The sequence below is a fragment of the Pan paniscus genome, chromosome 21 (genome assembly GCF_029289425.2).
Source record: "Pan paniscus chromosome 21, NHGRI_mPanPan1-v2.0_pri, whole genome shotgun sequence".
In the NCBI taxonomy this organism is placed as follows: Eukaryota; Metazoa; Chordata; class Mammalia; order Primates; family Hominidae; genus Pan; species Pan paniscus.
Window position 1 is genome coordinate 38,884,477 of NC_073270.2, and position 20,617 is coordinate 38,905,093.

The 20,617-nt window shown below is 45.0% G+C and overlaps 1 protein-coding gene across 1 annotated transcript; it reads left to right on the top strand.

The window, feature by feature from the left end:
• The first annotated feature begins 2,376 nt into the window (after positions 1 to 2,376).
• On the top strand, positions 2,377 to 20,401 carry LOC100996211 (putative BPIFA4P protein). The gene is made up of 9 exons (XM_003814725.4): positions 2,377 to 2,413; positions 6,980 to 7,093; positions 8,095 to 8,242; positions 10,312 to 10,416; positions 11,305 to 11,454; positions 13,922 to 14,003; positions 14,621 to 14,684; positions 16,511 to 16,590; positions 18,845 to 20,401. Exons 2-8 carry the CDS (start codon positions 6,994 to 6,996, stop codon positions 16,549 to 16,551), a joined length of 690 nt encoding a protein of 229 aa, XP_003814773.2. The 5' UTR covers positions 2,377 to 2,413; positions 6,980 to 6,993; the 3' UTR covers positions 16,552 to 16,590; positions 18,845 to 20,401.
• Positions 20,402 to 20,617: the final 216 nt, after the last annotated feature.

Consider the following 20,617-nt stretch of genomic DNA (forward strand, 5'->3'; position numbering starts at 1 on the left):
GACCCACTGAAGACTGATGTGGCCAATGTGGGGTGGGGGGGGGGGCGTTCCCCTCTGTGAGCCTCCCTGGGACCTGCTCTGGCTTCTTTTTCACCAAGCCCAGAATGTAAAAGTGGGGATGTGGTGAGGGCTTCCTGGAGGTGGTGATGTCCCATGAAGGAGGCTTTGGGTAAGAGGAGGATGCTTTGGGAGGGAGAGGGACACCTACCATAAGGGGATATGTGGGAAGAATGAAGGCAAAACCTAAGTGGACATGAGGTTATCCAGAGAGTAAAGCACTCAACTCTAGTGCAGGCTCTTTTGAAGCCTTTATTCAGTTAAATCAATGCTGCCCATTAATATGGATCTTTCCAATGTCTGCCTGATTTATACAGGATAACATTTCAGGATCCAAATTGTTAACTCTATGCCTTGGAACATTTTGTGACCCCAGGAACACATCACGAAATATTTACCAAACTGGATCTTTCCGTTTACATTACAATGATAGCGTGTACATATTTCACTACATCTTTACCAGCAGATGGAAGCCTTTATTGTAAATATTTGCTCTGTGGATGGGAATAGAATAAATTTAATAACACTGGAAAAGCCAAAGTTCTCAAATTAGGGGAGTTAATTGTTACACCAACTCGACAGACTGCTTTCTGAGCATTTTTTAAAATGGAAAAATAGCTGTAGTTTCCAGCTGGGTGGGAATACAGATCTAAGAATTTGCTTAGCTGGAATCACAATGATGCAAAAAAGTGGAACTGAGAAAAAACTGAAAAGGGATGCCAAAATTTGACAGAAGTTTATTTGTTAGACATGACTCTTATTTCTGTGTTAGTGCATGCAAGAAAAAAAATGCATTTTCAAAAAAAAAAATAGGAAGGTTGTTGGGTATCTAGCTGAGCCAAGCCTGTGCTGAGCAATTCAGAGGTGACCTAAGCAGTGCCTCTCCAACCTCAGCATGCAAGGAATATGTTCCTGCTACACCTGTTGCAGGGGCTGGAGGGACTGAGAGGGGAAAAGGGCTAGACTTGTTCCCACCATCAAGAAAGTACAGCCTGTTCCTGCTGCAATAACAAAATATCTTAGACTGAGTAATTTATAAATAATAGAAATTTACGTCTCACAGGTCTGGAGGCTGGAAGTCCAAGATCAAAGTGCCAGCAGACTTGGTGTCTGGTAAAGGCTTTCTCTCTGCTTCCAAGATGACACCTTCTCACTGCAATCACAAGAAAGAAAGGATGGAAGGGCAAAAAGGGACAAATGCTGTGTCCTCATATGGCAGAAGAGAAGTGGAGGGGCCAGGCAGCTATCTGAGGCCACCTTTATAAGGACACTGTCCTATTCATGAGTACAGAACTCTTATGACTTAATTGGGCCCAACAGGCCCCACCTCTTAATACCACTACTTTGGGGTTTAAGTTCCAACATATGAATTTTGGAGGGACACATGCATTCAAACCATGCACGTGTTTTAAGACATCTTTGCAATTAAGGCTTTAGTGGGGTCCCAACCTTTCAAATGGTTGAGCACATCTGTTCTGAAGTCTTCAAGGAACAAACATCTTCAGTGAGATAGAGAACAGTTACCCCTACCCTACAAGGAAACCACAGCTCTGCTTTAAAAGGAGGAAATCGTGATGTAGTATGAAGGTTACAAGCTTTCATAGAATGTAGAACTAGATTCAAATCCTGATTCTGTTATACACTAGCTCTAGGACCTTGGGCAAGATTTGTCTTCTCTTGAGTCTTAGTTTCCTCATCTGTAAAATCAGGCGAATTAGTTCTTAGATGATAAGGATGCATTTGTGAAAATTGCCTGTCAATGTGAGCTACTATTATTATAGATGGAGAGACGGAGACCATGAAAGGGCTTGGGAGCTGTCCAGCATCAAACAGCAAGAAATGGGCAGTGCCATGCTAGAATTCAAGGGTCTGGGACCACAGACCAGTAAACAGAAGCTAGGACACCCTCTGCCTCCCCACTCACAGAAGACCGAGTGGCTTCCTTCCTCGGAGTCACCAGGCCCATCTCACTTATTGTACAGATGAGAAAAGCATCTCAGAGCGGAGCAGGGATGTGAATGTGACTCCTGCACACCATCTTCCCACTTGCAGCCCCTCTCGGTGCTCTCCACACTCTCTGCACCTCTCCATTTGATGGCATTCGTGATGTACAGATTCAAATATGTTGTTGACATTCCCCCGGGCCTTCCAAGCAGGAATGTTTGCTTTGGAGGTATTGGATAGGCGTGGTAAAATCAAGGGCTTTCCATCAGCTTCCTAGCTGTCCATCACCCAGTGCCACGTCTCCCCCAGCAATGGGATCACTTGCCATTTATACAGTCTGCCCCCCTACAAAGTCGTCGGGAATCAACCTACAGAGGCCAGAGTGTCTCGACAGCACACCAGAGAAATCCAGGTAAGCACAAGGCAATGGCACTCTCCAACCAGCCTCTTCATCAGATGCTGAACCAGACTAAAGCTTTTGATACATGTTACCAGTTATTACCAATTGTGTTTGGTTCTAGCACAGAACATTAAAAATCGTGGCTTCAATCATGATGAGAAGCCCAGAGTTAGGCTGGCAGAGCCTGCCATCTCCTTTCTTGGCTACCCCTAGGATGTGGCTTTCATCTTCCTGCTAGTAAGATAACTGCTGGGCTCCAGTCGTCATGTCTTATGTGTAATCAGGAAAAAGCAGGAGAGGAAAACAAAAGCATGCAATTTGCAACTGGGTCAGCCACTCTAGAGAAGTTTTTAAGAAGCCCCGACCTACAATTTCCATTTATATCTCATTGATCATGCCTGGTTGCAAAGAAGGTTGGGAAAGATAATTTCTTTGTTAAGCACATTTCTTCCCTCAAAAATAAAAGGATTCTGTAAATAAAGAGGGAAGAATGGGCATGTGCCCTCGGCTCTCCAAGCTTCCGTTTCCTGCTCTGTAAAGGAAGCATGTCAATAACTGTCTCATAAGATTGGGATGTTGTAAGGAATTGGGGGACTCCTCCAACACCCAGCAGGAAAGATGCTCCCTGGCCACCCTCCCCTCCTTCAGACTGTCTGTGAGTCTTCCAAGGGTACTCACTGTCAGAACCAGGGAGGGATAAAAAGGAACTTTAATTTGCAAATCCAAAATTAACTTCTATTTAGTGGCACTAGGCTAAACAATTTTCAAAATGCTTCCTGAATTCTCCTAGTAACCTTTTTGAGTGAGATGCAGATTAAAGTATGAAAAACTAAAAGACGGGAGAGCCAGGTGCTAGCCACTAACTACAGCTGGCCTTAGGAAAACTTAACCCTGATCCCAGCCTCAGTGTCCCATCTGTAAAATGGGTATTGGGCCAGGTGCGGTGGCTTATGCCTGTAATCCCAGCACTTTGGGAGGCGGAGGTGGGAGGATCACGAGGTCAGGAGTTTGAGATCAGCCTGGCCAATATGGTGAAACCTGTCTCTACTGAAAACACAAAAAGTAGCTGGGCATGATGGAGCACACCTGTAGTCCCAGCTACTCGGGAGGTTGAGGCAGGAGAATCGCTTGAACCCGGGAGGCAGAGGTTGCAGTGAACCGAGATCGTGCCACTGACTCCAGCCTGGGTGACAGAGCAAGACTCCTTCTCAAAAAAAAAAAAAATGGGTGTTGGGTGGGTAAGAATGAGTCCAAATGACTCCTTTGCTTCCCCCCTATCTCCTTTAGCTCCATAGAGAACCTCTCAGAGTGACCCTGAAGCTGACTGTATTTACCTGGTATCCCACGGGTACTGCACCAAGATGCTGAAGGTCTCGGGCCTCCTTATCCTCTGTTGGTTTCTTGCCCTGTTGTCTGCTCAATATTTGAATATTTGACTTGCCTGTGGGTTTATTATATCGTATATTTTAATTTCTTGGCCTTTAGTCCCTTGGTCATTTTTTAAGCATGCATGCCTTGTAAATTTTTATTGGATGCTGAACATGGTGGTGAAATGACATTATCTTTTTTCCAGAAACGAAGATGGCAGAAAGATAGAGCAGAAATGGATCATGACCCTGCCTAGGCTTAGCTTTGTGTTTTATTAAGTAGAACTATTTTGGTCTTGTTCTTACTTTTAGAGGGAGACTATTTCTAGGGTGTGGCCCTTTCTCCTAGAGCACAGTGCTTTATGTCTTCACTGAGAGCTTAAGATGTGTACCAAGGTTCCTCCCATCAAAGGGGCCCCACCTCAAACTAGCGCTTCCTTCCCCAGCATCACACAGTGGATGTGCTGATGTCTCTGTTCAGCTTTTTAACTTTCACCTGCTATTTTCTGCCACATGGCTGACAGTCCCGCACTGCAAGGGTGCAGCTTAAAAAGCTGAGATTTCAAGGCTCCTTCCCTGGGGAACTTCCTCTTTGGGATTTTTGCCCCTCAAGTCCCAGCCACTCTGGTAGCCCCAAATTCCAACTTCTGTCCCCTCATCCCTGTAAGACTAGCTCTTTTTGCTTGGACCCTGGTTGACATGTTGGAAAATGACCTCAGGCAAAAGCTGGGGTGAATATGGAGCCCGCCTTGAATGATGCCTCTTTCTCAAGAATCACAGGGTTTCAAATTGTGCCCATGTAGTTGCTCATGGATGTCCTCCTTTGTTTTTACAGATTTCCATCTCTTATAGTTGACTTTAATTGGGAGTGTTAGTCTGATGCAAGATACTCTGTGGTGATCAAAACCAGAACTCTGCAGATGGAACTTGAACTTAGATTTCATAGGGACTGTGCAACCCCTCATTTGGGGTTCAGGGATAGGGTGAGAAGGATGAAAACAGAGAATGCTTCAATACTTATAAAAACAGGCTGGGCGCGGTGGCTCACGCCTGTAATCCCAGTACTTTGGGAGGCTGACGCGGGCAGATTACCTGAGCTTAGGAGTTCACGACCAGCCTGGGCAACACGGTGAAACCCTGTCTCTACTAAAATTAAAAAAAAAAAAATTAGCCGGATGTGGTGGCTTGCGCAGAGGTTGCAGTAAGCTGAGATTGTGCCACTGCACTCCAGCCTTGGTGACAGAGCGAAACTCCATCTCAAAAACAAAACAAAACAAGACACCACACACACACATAAACACACAAACAAACACACCAAATAAACAAACAAACAAAACACACAAACAAGCAAACAAAAAGAACTTCAGGTTTGGTTATTCCTAGAAAATGCTTCGTGGGTTATAATGTGGCAGGTAAATGCAGAAAAACACCTAAGGATATTCCTGCCGGTGCCATCTGGGGTAAAAACATGAAAATAGCCCAAAAGAGGAGACATTCCATGAACATCGGTCAATACATACCTTAGAAAATTCTGCAGACAAGGAGGTAGACAGTCCTGATGTACTGCTACTTGAATAAATGCTTCTGTAGAAGCATGACAGGCCAATCCTTGTTTCTCATCATGTTACATGAATGCACGCCTATGGAAAGAAAAACTTTCGAAAAAAGATACAACAGAACTTATCTCTGTGAACTTATTTTTATTTACTTTTTTCTCTTTGTGCATATCTTCATTTTCTAATTTTTCTACTTGCCTAAAAACAGAACACCCAAATTAAAATGTTAAACCAGGCCAGTTGCGGTGGCTCATGCCTATAATCCTAGCACTTTGGGAGGCCAAGTCGGATGGATCACCTGAGGTCAGGAGTTTGAAACCAGCCTGGCCAACATGGTGAAATCCCGTCTCTACCAAAAATACAAAACAATTAGCTGAGTGTGGTGGTGGATGCCTGTGATCCCAGCTACTTGGGAGGCGAGGCAGGAGAATTGCTTGATCCCAAGAGGCGGAGGTTGCAGTGAGCCGAGATCACACCACACCGCACTCCAGCCTGGGAAACAGAGTGAAACTCTGTCTCAAAATAAATAAATAAATAAATAAATAAATAAATAAATAAAATAAAATGCTAAACCAAATGGGTTATGAATTTACATGAGAATAGTGACCAGGGACTGGGCTGAGAGTCTGCTTGGAATCTGTCAAGTGTCGAAGGAGAGAATCGGTCCCTACCAGCCTCTACCTGTTAGTCTCAGGTCCTAATGGGACCATTTGCACTGGCATTTGGTTGAAGTCCCAGGAAGCCACACAAACATCTTCATGCACCTCCTTTCCAGGAGGTGTGGAGGGTGTGTCAAGATCCCGAGGGCCACTCCTAGCCCAGGGAGTGTGCCATTCAAGCGGGCACAGTAAATGGGCCTGCAGTGTCCACATACTCCAGGCCTGGTCCCTCAGCCTGGGCCCTTCTTGTCTGTGCTGTGGAGCCTACTCTCTCCCATCAGCTCAGGGAGGTAAGCCCTTGAAAATGTCAAGTGAAAATCATGATCATAATGATGCATCAGTCCAGTGGTGACCATTTGTGAAGCACTTGCAATGTGCAAGGTACTGTGCTAAGTGCTTACAACAAGAGCAAGAGGAAGGTATGAGTTTGGATCCTCTGCATCTTCCAGATGAGGAAAGCCTAAGGTATCCAGCAAGTAGGTGGCAGAGCTGGGATTCCATCCCAGGTCTGTCTGTCTCTGAAGCCAGGGCATATCACCACCACCATTTTGCTGTAAAATGAGGATAGTGTGTCCTGCATAACATCGTGTGGTGAAGCAACTTGCGCTAAATCCCACAATCCCACAGCTGCTAACAGGTGGGGGTCTTCAGAGACCATTGTCATAACTCTAACATTATGCAGCCTCTTGCAGCAGCCATGAGCAGCCCTGCTGGGGAAGGCAGTGTCCCTGCGGGAAAAACCGTATGTCCAGCTTTTGGGCATAAATACAGGTTGTGTGGTCTTGGGCAAGTGACTTCATCTCTTGGACCCTCCCTTTCTTGCTCTAAACTATGAGGAAAAGCAGGTCCCTCCCTGAGCCTCAGTAGACCCATCTGTAAAATGGACATAGGTGAATGGGTCCATATGAGTTCTGTGGCCACTTCAGATCTAAGCTCTGGGAAGACCCTCTGAGAAAGTGTCCTTGCAAATGACCTCTTTGCCCTGATCCTCCACAGGGACCTGACCCAAGATGCTGAATGTCTCTGGCCTCTTTGTTCTCCTCTGTGGGCTGCTTGTCTCATCCTCTGCACAGGAGGTCCTGGCTGGAGTTTCTTCCCAGCTCCTTAATGGTGAGACTGTCCTGCTTTGGGTCATGCAGAACCCTGAGCCAATGCCAGTTAAGTTCTCATTAGCAAAGTGCTTGGGACACAATTAACACTATTAATTATTAGCCGTCCTGACTGCAACATCGTTTAATCCTCATTTTCTGAGCACCCCCTCTTTCCTGTCTCCTTGCTGTGTTTTATCTATCAAGACCCACCATCAAAGGAACCAGCTCTATATGGACTGGTCCCTGTCCCAGCCTTTGTACCTGCTGTTTCCTCTGCCTGGGACACTCTTCCCCTACCTGTCAACATAGCTGCCTCCCTTCCTTCAGGTCTGCTCAAATGCCACATTTGCAGAAAGCCCTTCCTTGACCTCCTGCATAAATGAATCCCTCACCCTGCCTTTTATTTTTTCGTCATAGGATGGACTGATATCTAGCGGCATGGTCATCGTGGTTAAAACATTGAAATTTTGGGGTATACTATTTGTGAAGTATTTCCTGCTTAGAGACTCTCCAGGTGCCCGCCATTGCCCCAACCATCCTAGCTTCACCCCCAGAACTCTAGCTTCCCCATGAACGAAACAACTATGGAGTTAACACCTGGCACAGCCCGGGGAGCCCAGGACCTGGATCCAGAGCTATGACCAGTGCCCCTGTTGAGCTCATTGCTAAATACTTTGAAACCAACCCCTTCACAGCACTTGTTTGCACCGGAATCCTGCTTGTCCCTTTATTCTCCACTTTTTCATCTGTCTCTCCTCAGTCCCGTAAGAATGCCAGCTCCATCAGGGTGGTGCCCAGGGTGGTGAACAGACTGGGTGCATGGCCTGGGTGCATAGTAGGCCCCTGGGAATATTTGCTGGATGATTATGTCTAGAACTTGGCCCACAGTCCAGCAAGCCAGAAATAGCTGAACAACAAGTCAGAGCCACATAGAGGACATGCTCGGAGGTCAAGGTTGTATCTGAGGATCTTTGGCATCTAAATGTCTACTTGGGTTTGGGGGTGGGGCATTCTTTACAGATTTGACTCAAGGACTCCTCAGGGCAGACTTTCTTCCCAGCCTGCAGACAACTGGCCTCCAGAAACCATTGAGTAGTGCCTTCGATGGTGTATCAGGCCTCCTGGACATCTTTGGGCCTCCACTCACCAATGAGATCAACACTGTTAGGTGAGTGGTCTCTGATCACCAACCACCCCCAGTCCAGGCTGTCCTGGTTTGTTGGATTGTTAGAGCTCTCCCCACATTTCCTGACCTCACAGAGGCCCTTCCCTTGCAAAGAGCCTTTCCAACTCTGATGGCCTGAGATCCCCTGGTTGGGAGAAACTCCCACGGCAGGAGGCTAGGGGAGGGGCTAAAGATACAGGGGTTCAGTCCCCTTGTCTGGGAAGAGGATGGCTGCTCACCATCTGTGACAGCATCACCAATCTTCCCCTTTCTCTAAGCCTCAACATCTGCCCTGTTCAATGGGAAATAATAGCTTCTACCCCCATGGGGCTGTTGTGAACATTAAGTGAAATAATATGTGTAAAATGTTTGCACATCTTCCTCTCCTCAGTGAGCATCCAATCACAGGTAATAAACAGCAACAAGAAGAATGTGGTAATCCTAACATTAGATGATGCTGAGCTTTAGGGTTAGACTGGCCACCAGAATATAGAAGACCTGGGTCCCTTGCCTCACAAGCATCTTAAACTCAACATGTCCAAAACTCAACTGCTGACTCATACCTTCATCCCCGCCCCAACCTGTGCCTCCCCCTGCCCAGCCCATCTTACCTAATGACAACTCCATCCATCCAGTTGCTCTGGCCAAAAATCATGATGTCCTCCCTGGCTCCTCTGTCTCCTTTGTACCTGCTTCCAGCCTGTTGCCAAACCCTCCCTGTCACTTCTGCCTTTAAATCATACCCAGGCATCTCACCACTTTTTTTTTCCACCTCTGGTGGTCTGAGCCACCATTATCTCCCCGCTTGACTTACAGCCCCAGATTATTCTGCTTCCGCCCACCAGCCCTCATCTCCTCCGTTCTGTTCTGCCAGTATCCAGAAAAATCTTTCTAAGAAATGGAGCTGACCCTGTAACTCCCTTGTCCAAACTCTCCAATGTGTTCTCTTCGCCCTCAGAACCAAGCCCAAAGTTCTTACCACTGGCCCTCAAGGCTTCACGCAATCTGGCCCTGGCTACCTCGCTCACCTCTTCTACTAGTCTCGCATCACTCTCTGCCTGCTAGCCACACGAAGCCTGTTGCTGTTCCTCAAACACACCAGCCACATTTCAGCCTCAGGGATTTTGCACTTGCTCTGTCTTCTTTATTTTTACTATTATTATTGTTTTGAGATGGGGTCTTGCTCTGTCTCCCAGGCTGGAGTTCAGTGAGTGGTGTGACCACAGCTCACTGCAGCCTCAACCTCCTGGGCTCAAGCCATCCTCCTGCCTCAGCCTCCCAAGTAGCTGGAACCACAGACACATGCCACCATGCCCAGCTAATTTTTTGTTTGGTTGCTTGATTTTTTGTTTTGCTTTGTTTTGTTTTCGAGACAAGGTCTTGCTCTGTCACCCAGGCTGGAGTGCAGTGGCACAATCACGGCTCACTGCAGCCTTGACTTCTAGGCTTAATTGATCCTCCTGCCTTGGCCTCCCAAAGTGCTGGGATTACAGGTGTGAGCCACTGCACCCAGCCTTGCTCTGTCTTAAACCTGTCCTTTCCTTCTTCTGGCTATCTGCATGACTCATTCTCACTTCATTCGTGACTCTGCCCAAACATCACCTCCTATGATAAACCTTCCCTGACTACCCTGTCTGAAATTCCACTCTTGCCAATATTACCTTCCATCTTCCTGATCCTGTAGGGCCTTTTTTTTCATGGTGCCTATCACTTTCTATATGTATTTATTTACTGGATTTATTCTCCTATACATACATACCTGCTCCAAGCATCTGCTCTATATGGCTTTCAGTCTTATTCACTCATTGATTTCAGCCTGCTTGGTGCTGGGCAAAGTGCTGAACGTGATTATTCTGAGATACATCAAGGTAAGAGCTTCTTTTTGCTCAGGGATGTATTCCCCGTGCTTATAACACATAGTAACTTTGCAATAAACTACCTGGTTAATGAATGAGTAATGATCTTTGCATATATTCAGCTTCTTCTCTGCAAGGGACCTACCATTGCACAAAGTGAGGTCCACCTGCAGCAGGAGCCACAGCCTCCCTGTGTTGTGCTGTTTCTTCACCCAGCATACAGGTGAAAAATCCTCAACTCCTCCAAGTCTCCATCGAGAGCACCCCTCAAAGAAAGGAGGCCACTGTACGAGTACCATTCACGTCTGAGTTGATTGTGCAGTAAGTCACAGCTATGGGTCTCGCAGTCTCCATCGGCTTTTGCACAGGAGTCGGGGGATGTGGGCAGAGCCCTAACCAAAGGGCTCAGCGACGGACTCACTGTGTGGTTAGAGCAAAACATCCACCCTCTCTGGGCCTGAGTCGCCCCATGTGTAGAATGAGAGGCCTGCAGAATACTTGAGTGCTCCAAGCTTGGGGCCTCTCTGGGGAAAGCAGAAGAGTTGAGCAGATTTCCTCGCCCGACCTCATCCAGACAGCCCCCACCTTCATTTATTTGGACTTTATGAGTTCTCTTAGTTCTGATTGAATGTAACTGAAGACAAGAGCAAAGAATCACCTCTGGACCCCAATTCCGTGGCACTGTTGCCTAGAGATCACTCCAGGGGCTGCATCTGACCCACTGATCTATTTTATCTGGTTTGCATGGTGCATCTGCAGAGGCCAGGCATTCTCCAGTTCACCACAGCCTTTACCGCTCCCTGTGAAACTAATTGCCCATCTGCTTCATTCATTTCCATTTCAAGCCTGGCCATCAAGGCAATGGAGTTTGAGACTCTAGAAAACGACTTTCCAAGGTCAGATGCAGTTTCCCAGTTTTGATAAGATGTCATACTTAGAATCAACATTTTCCTTCCTAACTGTCCCCAGAGCCAGAGGTAGCAAGTATTAGTTAGACTCCCTGAGTGCAGAACCCTCTGACTTAGCCACTGGCTGGATGCATGACTTGGAGAAAGCCATTCCCATTCTCCAGGACTGAATGGCCTCTTTTGAAAAATGAGAAAATGACCTTAACAGGGTGGTTTTGAAGAACCCTAGTTCTAAAAACAAATGAGGATGTAGTAAGCTCTGAGCTTCTCCCCCATCTGCCTTACCTCTTCCCTCCTACAGGCTCCTGACCATGAAGCCCTTCACAGCTAATATGCAGTCAGATATAAAAGTCCAGATTCATTTGGAGAAGAATGTAGGTGGCAGATATGAGCTTGCCTTTGGGAACTGCAGGCTTTTGCCCAAGGCTATTTGGATCCAAACTGGAGTCCAGTGAGTTCTCAATCTGTCTTTCTCTGTGTCCAGCTGGTTATGATGACGTCCCCAGTGACATTTCACCTGAAAGATGTCACCAGAAAAACAATACCCTACCAAATTAGGCTTTTGTGTGTATAGTGATGTGTGTATAATAAATAGGACTTTCTGTGTCTTTAAAATTTTGCTTTTTACAAAAGTAATAATTCTATCGACATGAAAAGAGACTTACCAAATAGTACTAAGCAAAAAAAAAAAAAGAAGAAGAAGAAGGATTGCTTGGCCATTTGTTGATAGATTATTTCTAAACTTTTGGGCTAACCAGGTGGCTCATCTGTAACCTCAGTACTTTGGGAGGTCGAGGCAGGTGGATAGCTTGAGCCCAGGAGTTCAAGACCAGCCTGGGCAACATGGCAAAACCCTGTGTATACAAAAAATACAAAAATTAGCCAGGTATTGTGTCAGGCACCCATAGTCTCAGCTACTAGGGAGGCTGAGGTAGGAGGATCACTTGAGCCCAAGAGGTTGAGGCTGCAGTGAGCCATAAGCATGCCACTGCACTCCAACTGGGGCAACAAGCAAGACCCTGTCTCAAAAAAATTAAATTAATTCAAAAGATAAACATTTGCTAACATAAATAACCCAGAACATTTTGATACAGGAAACTTTTCCAAAATAAAATTATGTTCTTATTGTAGATTTTTAAGATTATTCCAAAAGTATACACAGTTCTACAACTTCTAAGTTTTAAGGCATTGCCAAACCACTCAACAAATGCCTTACCAATGGAACTGAAGCAAGTGGCATGTCTGTAGCTGACATTCGGCAGTTTTGTCCCATATACAATCAATCCCAATTATTCTCTTTTTCACAACCTTTATTCTTTTATACATACATACCTTCCCCAAGTATCTGCTATAGATGGCTCTCAGTCTTACTCATTCATTTATTTCAGCCTGCTTGGTGCTGGGAAAAGTGCTGAATATGATTATTCTGAGGTATGTTAAGACAAGATCTTCTTTTCACTAGGAGGAAAATCCCACGAATGCTATTGTTTTCATTACCTTGTCTACCAGTAGAAAAGAATTTCATCATTTCTTAGTCTCTGATATTTCCTCTTCAGAGAAACTGTCTTCAGAGGTTTTGCCCTTTTATTAACTAGAGTTTTAGTGTTTACTTCTAAATTTATAATTTCTTTTTAAAAATCTTCTTTGTAAATATTTTTTTTGAAACGAGATTTCACTCAGTTGCCCAAGCTGAAGTGCAATGGTGGTGCAATCTCGGCTCACTGCAAGCTCCACCTCCCCAACTCAGGCAATGCTCCCATCTAGGCCTCCTGAATACCTGAGATTACAAGCACAGGCCACCATGCCCGGCTAATTTTTGTGTTTTTTGTAGAGACAGAGTTTCACCATGTCTCCCAGGCTGGTCTCAAACTCCTGCACCCAACTGGTCTACCTGCCTCAGCCTCTTAAAGTGCTGGGATTACAGGCATGAGCCACCACACCTAGCCCTTTAAAAAAAATTTTTTTAAATTAAGGCTGATATCCACATTTAGCTGAATCCAGTGGTCATCACCAGTCCATTTTCTATCCTGTCTTCTTCTTATTTTGATTCATCTCAGTTGCTCACTCTTTCAGGAAAGATCTGGGTGTGGAATGCTTTCTGCACCCTTGCACACCTGGTCCTGTCCTCCTGACATGCTCAAACATAAGTGAGAACCAGACCAGATTCACAGCCCATCTCCCCTTCTGAAAACTCTGCAAATACCTCTCTCTCCCATGATATACTAAAGAAAATGTCCCTCTTTTGCAAGGAATTTGAGACCTCAGGTTGGAAGCAGTAGATCATAGCTGATTTCTATGCAAACTCTTTAAGAAATAAAGACATAAACCCTTTGCCTGAGAATAAAACAGATTTACCCTCACATGTTAAGGATTAGGGACTGAGTCAGGAACACAGAACACAAGGACACCTTTATGCTATTTCCTGCTTCTTTCTCCTTTCTCCCAATTAAAGAACGATGTTACACTGTTCCTTCCATGAGAGCATTGGCCCTCTGGCAGAGGAGATAAGTTCTACTGTAGCATCAGGTAATCAGAGAAATGGGAAAGTGAGAAGGAAGGAGAGAACTGAGAATTGGCTAGGATGGTCAAGAAGAGCTTTCTGGAGGAAACCAGTTGGCTGGGCCTAGCAAAGTGATAGAATTTGAAGAAGGCATCTCCAGAGGGAGATGCAAAATAGTCACAGAAAACATAATGGTGAGTAACAATGATAAGGGCAAGGTGATTTAAATTGGAAGATTAATTTTAAAGAACCCTAGAGTGTGGATTGGAGCGGTAGGACACAGCTGGGTGATGGAACGCCATGGAAACAAGGAGTAGACTTGAAGAAGTTCACGGACATTGAGCAAAGAAGTGATAGGGATAAAGGAGAGTCTGAGAGAAGTTAATCTGTTCTGCATATTTTCTGCCTCTTCATTTAGACTCGCCCCAGCAGCAAAATTTGTTGTGGCAAACATAGAGAGAAACCTGAAAAACATAGTAGCCCATGATCTGGGACGAAAAGTAAGTATGCAAACCCAGATTGCTTCCATTTTTGAGCTGAGACTCAAGGCATGGGGGAGGTTGGATCTTCTTAATGAAGTGGGAAGAAATCTTCCAGGAAGGAAAGTTAGAGAGAGATGGAGTGGCATCTGTTAAGTTTCCATTCTGCAATCAGGCACTGGTGAAGTATTTTACAGACATTATTTAATTATTCAGGTCAAAGTCAGCATCCATATGACCAGAAGTAAGTAGATAAATCTCCCCAAAACTCAGTTTCCTTATCTGTAAGATGGAGATAAGTAATCACAAAATTAACATTCACTAAGCACGCAAACACTGTGCTAAGTATCTGAAATGAATTTTCTTATCTCATCCTCCAAACAATCTCATACTCCAGGTAACAATATCATCTTCATTTTCCAGATTTAAGTTCCAGAGAAGGCCAATGACTTACTCAAGTCATAGAGCTACCAAGTGGCCGAGCTGGCTTATGACCCTAGGGCAGTCTGCCCCCAAAACCTATCTACTTGGTTGTCCCCAGAATGGGTTGGCTTGGGAGAACTTGCCTTGCTCACTCCCATTTAGGCTTTATTAGTGGAGCCCTCCTCTTGACTTTTGCCTATTTCCTTGTCTTTCAGGTGTGCCCTGTGATTAATAAATGGCTCTACAACCTGGACCAGCATGTGGTTAAAGAGTTGATTAGTAAGTGCTGGAGGTGGGAAGGGACAGGAACACTCCAGAAGAAAGCTCAGAACCCTCCCTCACCCTTTGTATTTCATTTCCCCTTACCTCACTCTGGCACTTCTCCTAGACCAAAAATCTCTTTCCTGCTGAAGTAGAATGGTCCCTAATAATAACAACCTTAATAATAAACTCAGCTGACATTAACTGAGGGAGCCCAGTGTGCCAACATGAAGCACTGTGCCTGCACTAGCAATTGAACGTGCACCTTTAGCTAAGGACGCGCTGGTTTCAATTCTATTCTTGCCCCCAAAGCCTAGAGCAGCTGAGATATGAATGGAAACTTCTCCAGGGGAGAAAATCTGCCCAATTCTGCCTTTGTCCTCCCCTAAAATTGTATGAGTTAAATGATGGGCAGAAAATTGGTCTGCTTTCAGCCCAGACAAACACTGCCTCCTTTCAGTAGTCGCTACCTCAAGCATCCAAAGTTTTCATATCTGCCAGAACTCAAAGCAAAAAGTGCAAGATTGAATCTCAGCAGCTCAGGCCCCCAGCAGGACTTCAAACTTCCACCACCAAAAAAAAAAAAAAAAAAAAAAAATGCTGAATTGAAAGGTATATGCCTTCATTCACTGAATATTCACTAGTCCTGCCAAGTGCCAGATGCCAGAGTTTCTAAAATTCCTCAAGTGGCTCTCCCAGCAAGCAATTTTCTGACTTCTGCCTATTCCATTGACTGGGAAGTCACTACTTTTTTTTTTTTTTTTTTTTTTTTTGAGATGGAATCTCACTCTATTGCCCAGACTGGAGTGCAGTGGTGCGATCTCGGCTCCCTGCAACCTCTGCCTCCAGAGTTCAAGCGATTCTCCTGCTTCAGCCTCCCAAGTAGCTGGGATTACAGGCAGGCATCACCATCCCTGGCTAATTTTTGTATTTTTAGTAGAGATGGGGTTTCATTGTGTTAGCCAGGCTGGTCTTGAACTCCTGACTTCAAGTGATCCACCCGCCTCAGCCTCCTAAAGTGCTGGGATTACAGGTGTGAGCCACCACCAGTGAGCCCGGCCAGAACTCACTACTTATGAGGTAGGAAGCTTGAGGCAACTAATCTGGATGAGCCTAAAAACTCCCAAAGCTTGTGTTCCCAGGCCCACTCAAATGAATGGGACAGCTCAACCAACACCTTCGCTCTACTATGGGCCATCACTTCAGAGAGATGGCCAGGTGAATGGAGACTCCGGCTGCAGCAATGGCACCTTTCTCCACTGTCTCTTTCCAATGTAGGAGCTCTTAAGTGATTAGCTTGGGAAGAAGTGGTTGTTCCCAATCTGTAGATAAGGAAACCAAGATCCAAGAACTTTAAGCAATTTATCCAGGATTACTTAGTAAAAAATAATAACAATACAAGCTAAATGCATATTAAATGCTTTACTATGTGCCAGGCTCTTTGCAGAATTTATATATGTTAATTTGATCTGTCCATACAACTCCGTGAACTAGGTATTATCACTATCTGCATTTTAAAGATGAGGAAACAGAAACAAAGGAAGATCAAAATGTTTGCCCATATTTCCATGGAAGAAAATGTCAGAGCCAGAGTGAACCCACATCCTCCAGCTACAGAGCCCGCACTGGTAGTCACTGTACTGCATGGATAAAGAACTGTCAGTTAAATCATACAAGACAGCCAGTGACAAATAAGAGCTTCCAGCCTCAGCCTTCTGTCTCCATACCTTGGGCTCATTTCTCATCCACATTCTGCTCCCAGTGCTGCTCCAAGGGGGAAACTTCCCTGGCCTCTCTGATCCTCCTCCACCCCCACAGTCTGAGGTATCTCTTTTGCATTCTAGATCTGGTCCTGCTGCAGGAAAAGTACCAAGTCACCATCTAAATGTCCCCAAAGTGAAGAAGCTATGTGTGTATCAATCCGGTGAGAAACCAGAGCATGTTTCCATTGCTTAGTGATGACCCTTGGCCTTTAGGGTCATTATAAATGTGTTATTCATTCATTTGTTAAATTTTAGTTAAGCCCCTACTATATGCTAGACTCTATTCCACATGTTAGGAATACAGCAGTGAACAAGATGGACAAGGAATCTGATTTCCTGGAGCTTGTATTCTAGTTGGGAATACTAACAGTGAATAAGGAAATAAACATATAGTCAACTAAATTCCAGAGGATTGTGGGTATTCAGAAGAAAACAAAGTAGGAGGATGTGGGCAAAAGTAACTGGGGTGGGGGCAGAGAGAGAGACATCAAATTAATACAGTCAGACAGAGGCTCTTTGGGGAACAAAGGGACAATTCAGCTGAGCCCTGAATGATAAGGCAGAAGGAGTTGTGCCAAGACCCAGGAGAAAAGTATCACAAGCAAGAGGATGAACATGTGCAAAGTCCCTGAGGCAGAAATGAATGAACTTACCTTTTTGAAGTAAAGAAAGGAGGCCGGCGTGGGCTGGAGTGTGTAGGGAGCTCAGTTGTAGGAGACATCTTTACAAGAGTGATATTTGGCAGAGAAAAGGAAGGGAGTTTCTATAAAAGGAGATGTCATTATTCATTCATTTATCATGTATGTATTTGCAACTCTTCAGTGCTGAATACACTCTGCTCAGGTGTCACCATCTCAAGTCTCTCAAAAATGGCACATCCACCACTCTCTTCCCTGCTTTACTTTTCTTCATACCACTCATTATTGTTTGACTTCCTACTATATTATATGTATCTTTTCTCTCCACCTCTTAAAAGAATGTAGACCTCATGAAGTCAGGGACTTCATCTATTCCCTGTTTTATCCCAAGTTCCAGGATTACAAAAACGAATCACACTTGGCCCCTGACCTCAAGAGCTCCCAGCCTAGCGAGAGATAAAACAAATAAATCTGCAATTTCATGTGCATTGAGGTGCTCAGTTAAGGTTCTATGGAAGTAGAGAGGCAAGACCCAGTAGCCAGGGGACCTCCAGGAGACTTTGCAGAAAAGGCAAGATTTAAACTGGGTATTGAAAAATGATAAAGACTCACTTTGTGGGAAAAGACATTATAAGCAGAGGATACAGCATGTGCAAGTACACAGAAGCAGGAAAGGGTCTGATGCTTTGGGCAATAGGGAGAAGCTCTGGGCAATGGGGAGAAGCTCTGGGTGACTGCCCATAGGAGTCATGGGGAACAGAGGTATCCTCCCCTGAGGAGTAAGGATAAGCATGTAATAAGCTATGCTGTACACATGCTTTGTGAGAACAAGGTCACATGTGATGAATCGGGCTGTAAGAAGGTACAGTCCATGACAGGGGACATAAAAAATTAAGTGCCCAACACCATAATGGAATCCACATCCTTGAGTTAATTAGCTTAGTTACATAATACTCTAAACCAATGTTATCCAATAGAAATATAACAGGAGACACACAAGTAATTTTGAATTTTCTGGCAAGGCCATCTTTAAAAGGAAAAAGAAAGAGATTATATTAACCTTACTAGTTTATATTTACCCACCATATCCAAAATATTATCATTTTAACATGGAATCAATATAAAAGTAATAAAATATTTTACATTCTATTTTTGCAGTAAGTCTTTCGTCTGATGTGTATTTTATACTTACAGCACATTTCAATGTGGACTAGCTGCATTTCAAATGCTGATATCCGTGTGTGACTAGTGGCTACCATACTGGACAATGCAGCTCTCTCTAAGTAAATTGGCTGGCAGATGCAAAACGTTGAAAGGTCTAGGGCATCTCATGTATTCCTGCCAATATATCTAGGCTGCCACTTAGCACAGAAGTCCCAAATCTGTGACACCCCCCCATATTATATTCAGCTCACAGACATGTTTGGTTTAGCCTATAAAGTGTTTTATACATGTGACTGAGTTGCCAATATTAAAAGTAAGAAATATGTCTTTTGATTAGCTAGGGCACCTGGTGATATTTTGTATTATTGTGTTGTGAAGTAGGCCAAGGCGACGAGGAAGAGCCACCTTAACTGATGAGAGGAAGTCCAGGGAAACAATGAGAAAACGTTATCCAGAGAGAGGCAGTGGATGGGTGTCCCGACAGGAATAGATTTCAGCACCACGGACAGCAGTCACGCCAGTGCGGAAGGGGAGGGCAGAAGTGGGAAAGGCTGTCCGTTCTGACCGGAAGAAAGGGTGTGAAATTTACTAATACCTGGATTATCTCACACAGAATCAGCTTCTGCATCCTAGTCTCCTCCCTGGAATGTCCTCCACACTCCAGGACACCACCTGCGTAGATCGTGTTGATTATTCAGCTGATGCCTGGAATTGCATGACACACCCTGGACCAAAAGATCCCCTGCTTCTCCGGGTATGGAGGTTATTTCCCTGTAAATCCTCACCAGAACCCATGTGCTGATTCCCTGTAATCTTCCCACAATAAATTTTTAGCAGCTCTGAACTGCAAACTGTCCAGCTTCCACAGCGCCATGTGGATGGGGGCAACGTAGCCAGAGATGGTGGTGGGTCTGGTCATGATAACAAAAGTATGAAAAGCAGGGGAGGATACTTGGGTTGATTTATCCATTATCTCATAAACATCTGAACACTCTGGTATGATGTTTCCCAAAGGCTAATTAAAATTTTTAAAAGGTTTCCTGTCTTGTCTGGGATGTTTTCTGAACTGATTTTTTGACCTTGAGTGGCTCCATCCTCTTGGCCACAGTCTCATCACTGTGCAGTGGGAATGTTGGTCTCATCTTCCCAGCGCCCTCAGGCAGGAACAGCCTACAAAGTTGTGACTTATGGGAGAAAGCTTATCCTGGCCCTGGTAACTCCATTTTTCTTCCCTGTATCACCAAACTTCCCAAAACATACGCTGCTATTCACTGCCTCTCCTTCTTCACCTTCAACCTCTGCTCATTTTTTAAGATGGAGTTTTGCTCTGTCATCCAGGCTGGAGTGCAGTGGTGTGATCTCGGCTCACTGCAACCTCCACCTTCTGGGTTCAAGAAATTCTCCTGCCTCAGCCTCCTGAGTAGCTCAGACTGCAGGTGTGTGCCACCATGCCCAGCAAATCTTTGTATTTTTAGTAGAGATGGGGTTTCACCATGTTGGCCAGGCTGGTCTTAAATTCCTGGACTCAAGTGATCCACCTGCCTCAGCCTCCCAAAATGCTGGGATTACAGATGTGAGCCACTGCAACCGGCCATCATTTTTTTTTCTTTTCTTTTTCTTTCTTTTTTTTTTTTTTTACAATATGGCTTCCTTCTCCAAAGTATTATTCTAATTTAATTCTCATGATAAACCTAGAAAGTAACTGTTGTTTTCTCTTGAATAAGTGAGAAAACTGAGGCTCAAAGAGGTGCAGTGATGTGTGCAAGCTGCACCTCTAAGAATGAGAGAGTCAGGACTCAAACTTACGTCTGCCTTAGAATGAAAGTCTGGGTCCTCACTGGGCCTGTGGGCACACTGTTTGTGTCCATATGCATGTTCCTGACCCCGTCCCCACCACTCTCCCCTTGTCTCACTTGCTCTGGTCACACTGGCTTTCTTGTGCTGCCTCCTCAGCTTGTTCCAACCTCAGGGCTGAACACTGGGCTGGATTTTTATCTGTCCTGTTCACTGCTTGGCACATGGAGGGGCTTAGTGAAACCTGCCAACTCCCTGATAAATGCTCCCTCCTGGGAGCTGCCACACACTGCACAATAGCATGGAGAATGTCACCCTCAGAGTCACACAATCCCTCTCCCAAAGACAGTTCCCCAATTCCCAGAGGATCCAGGTGAAGAAATTTAGTGCTGCAGCTATCTCCAGCAACCACGAGAATTTAGGATCAGCTAAAGCAAAATGAGCAAATATGGGGTGACACGTGTTGGAGAAAATTACTAAAAGGGGGATTGGGATCCAAAAGCAGAAAATGGAAGAAGAGAGAAAGCAAGTTTGAAAGCAAGTTTGGTCCCTTTGAGAAACGCAGCGGGAAGCAGAAGAGAAGCCAAGTTGC

Excerpts from the sequence above, each read along its gene's own strand:
- LOC100996211 (XM_003814725.4), top strand. The coding sequence starts at position 6,994 with ATGCTGAATGTCTCTGGCCTCTTTGTTCTCCTCTGTGGGCTGCTTGTC. Across the intron at positions 11,455-13,921 it reads TGGATCCAAACTGGAGTCCA|ACTCGCCCCAGCAGCAAAAT; the intron begins GTGAGTTCTCAA and ends CTCTTCATTTAG. Across the intron at positions 14,004-14,620 it reads CCCATGATCTGGGACGAAAA|GTGTGCCCTGTGATTAATAA; the intron begins GTAAGTATGCAA and ends CTTGTCTTTCAG.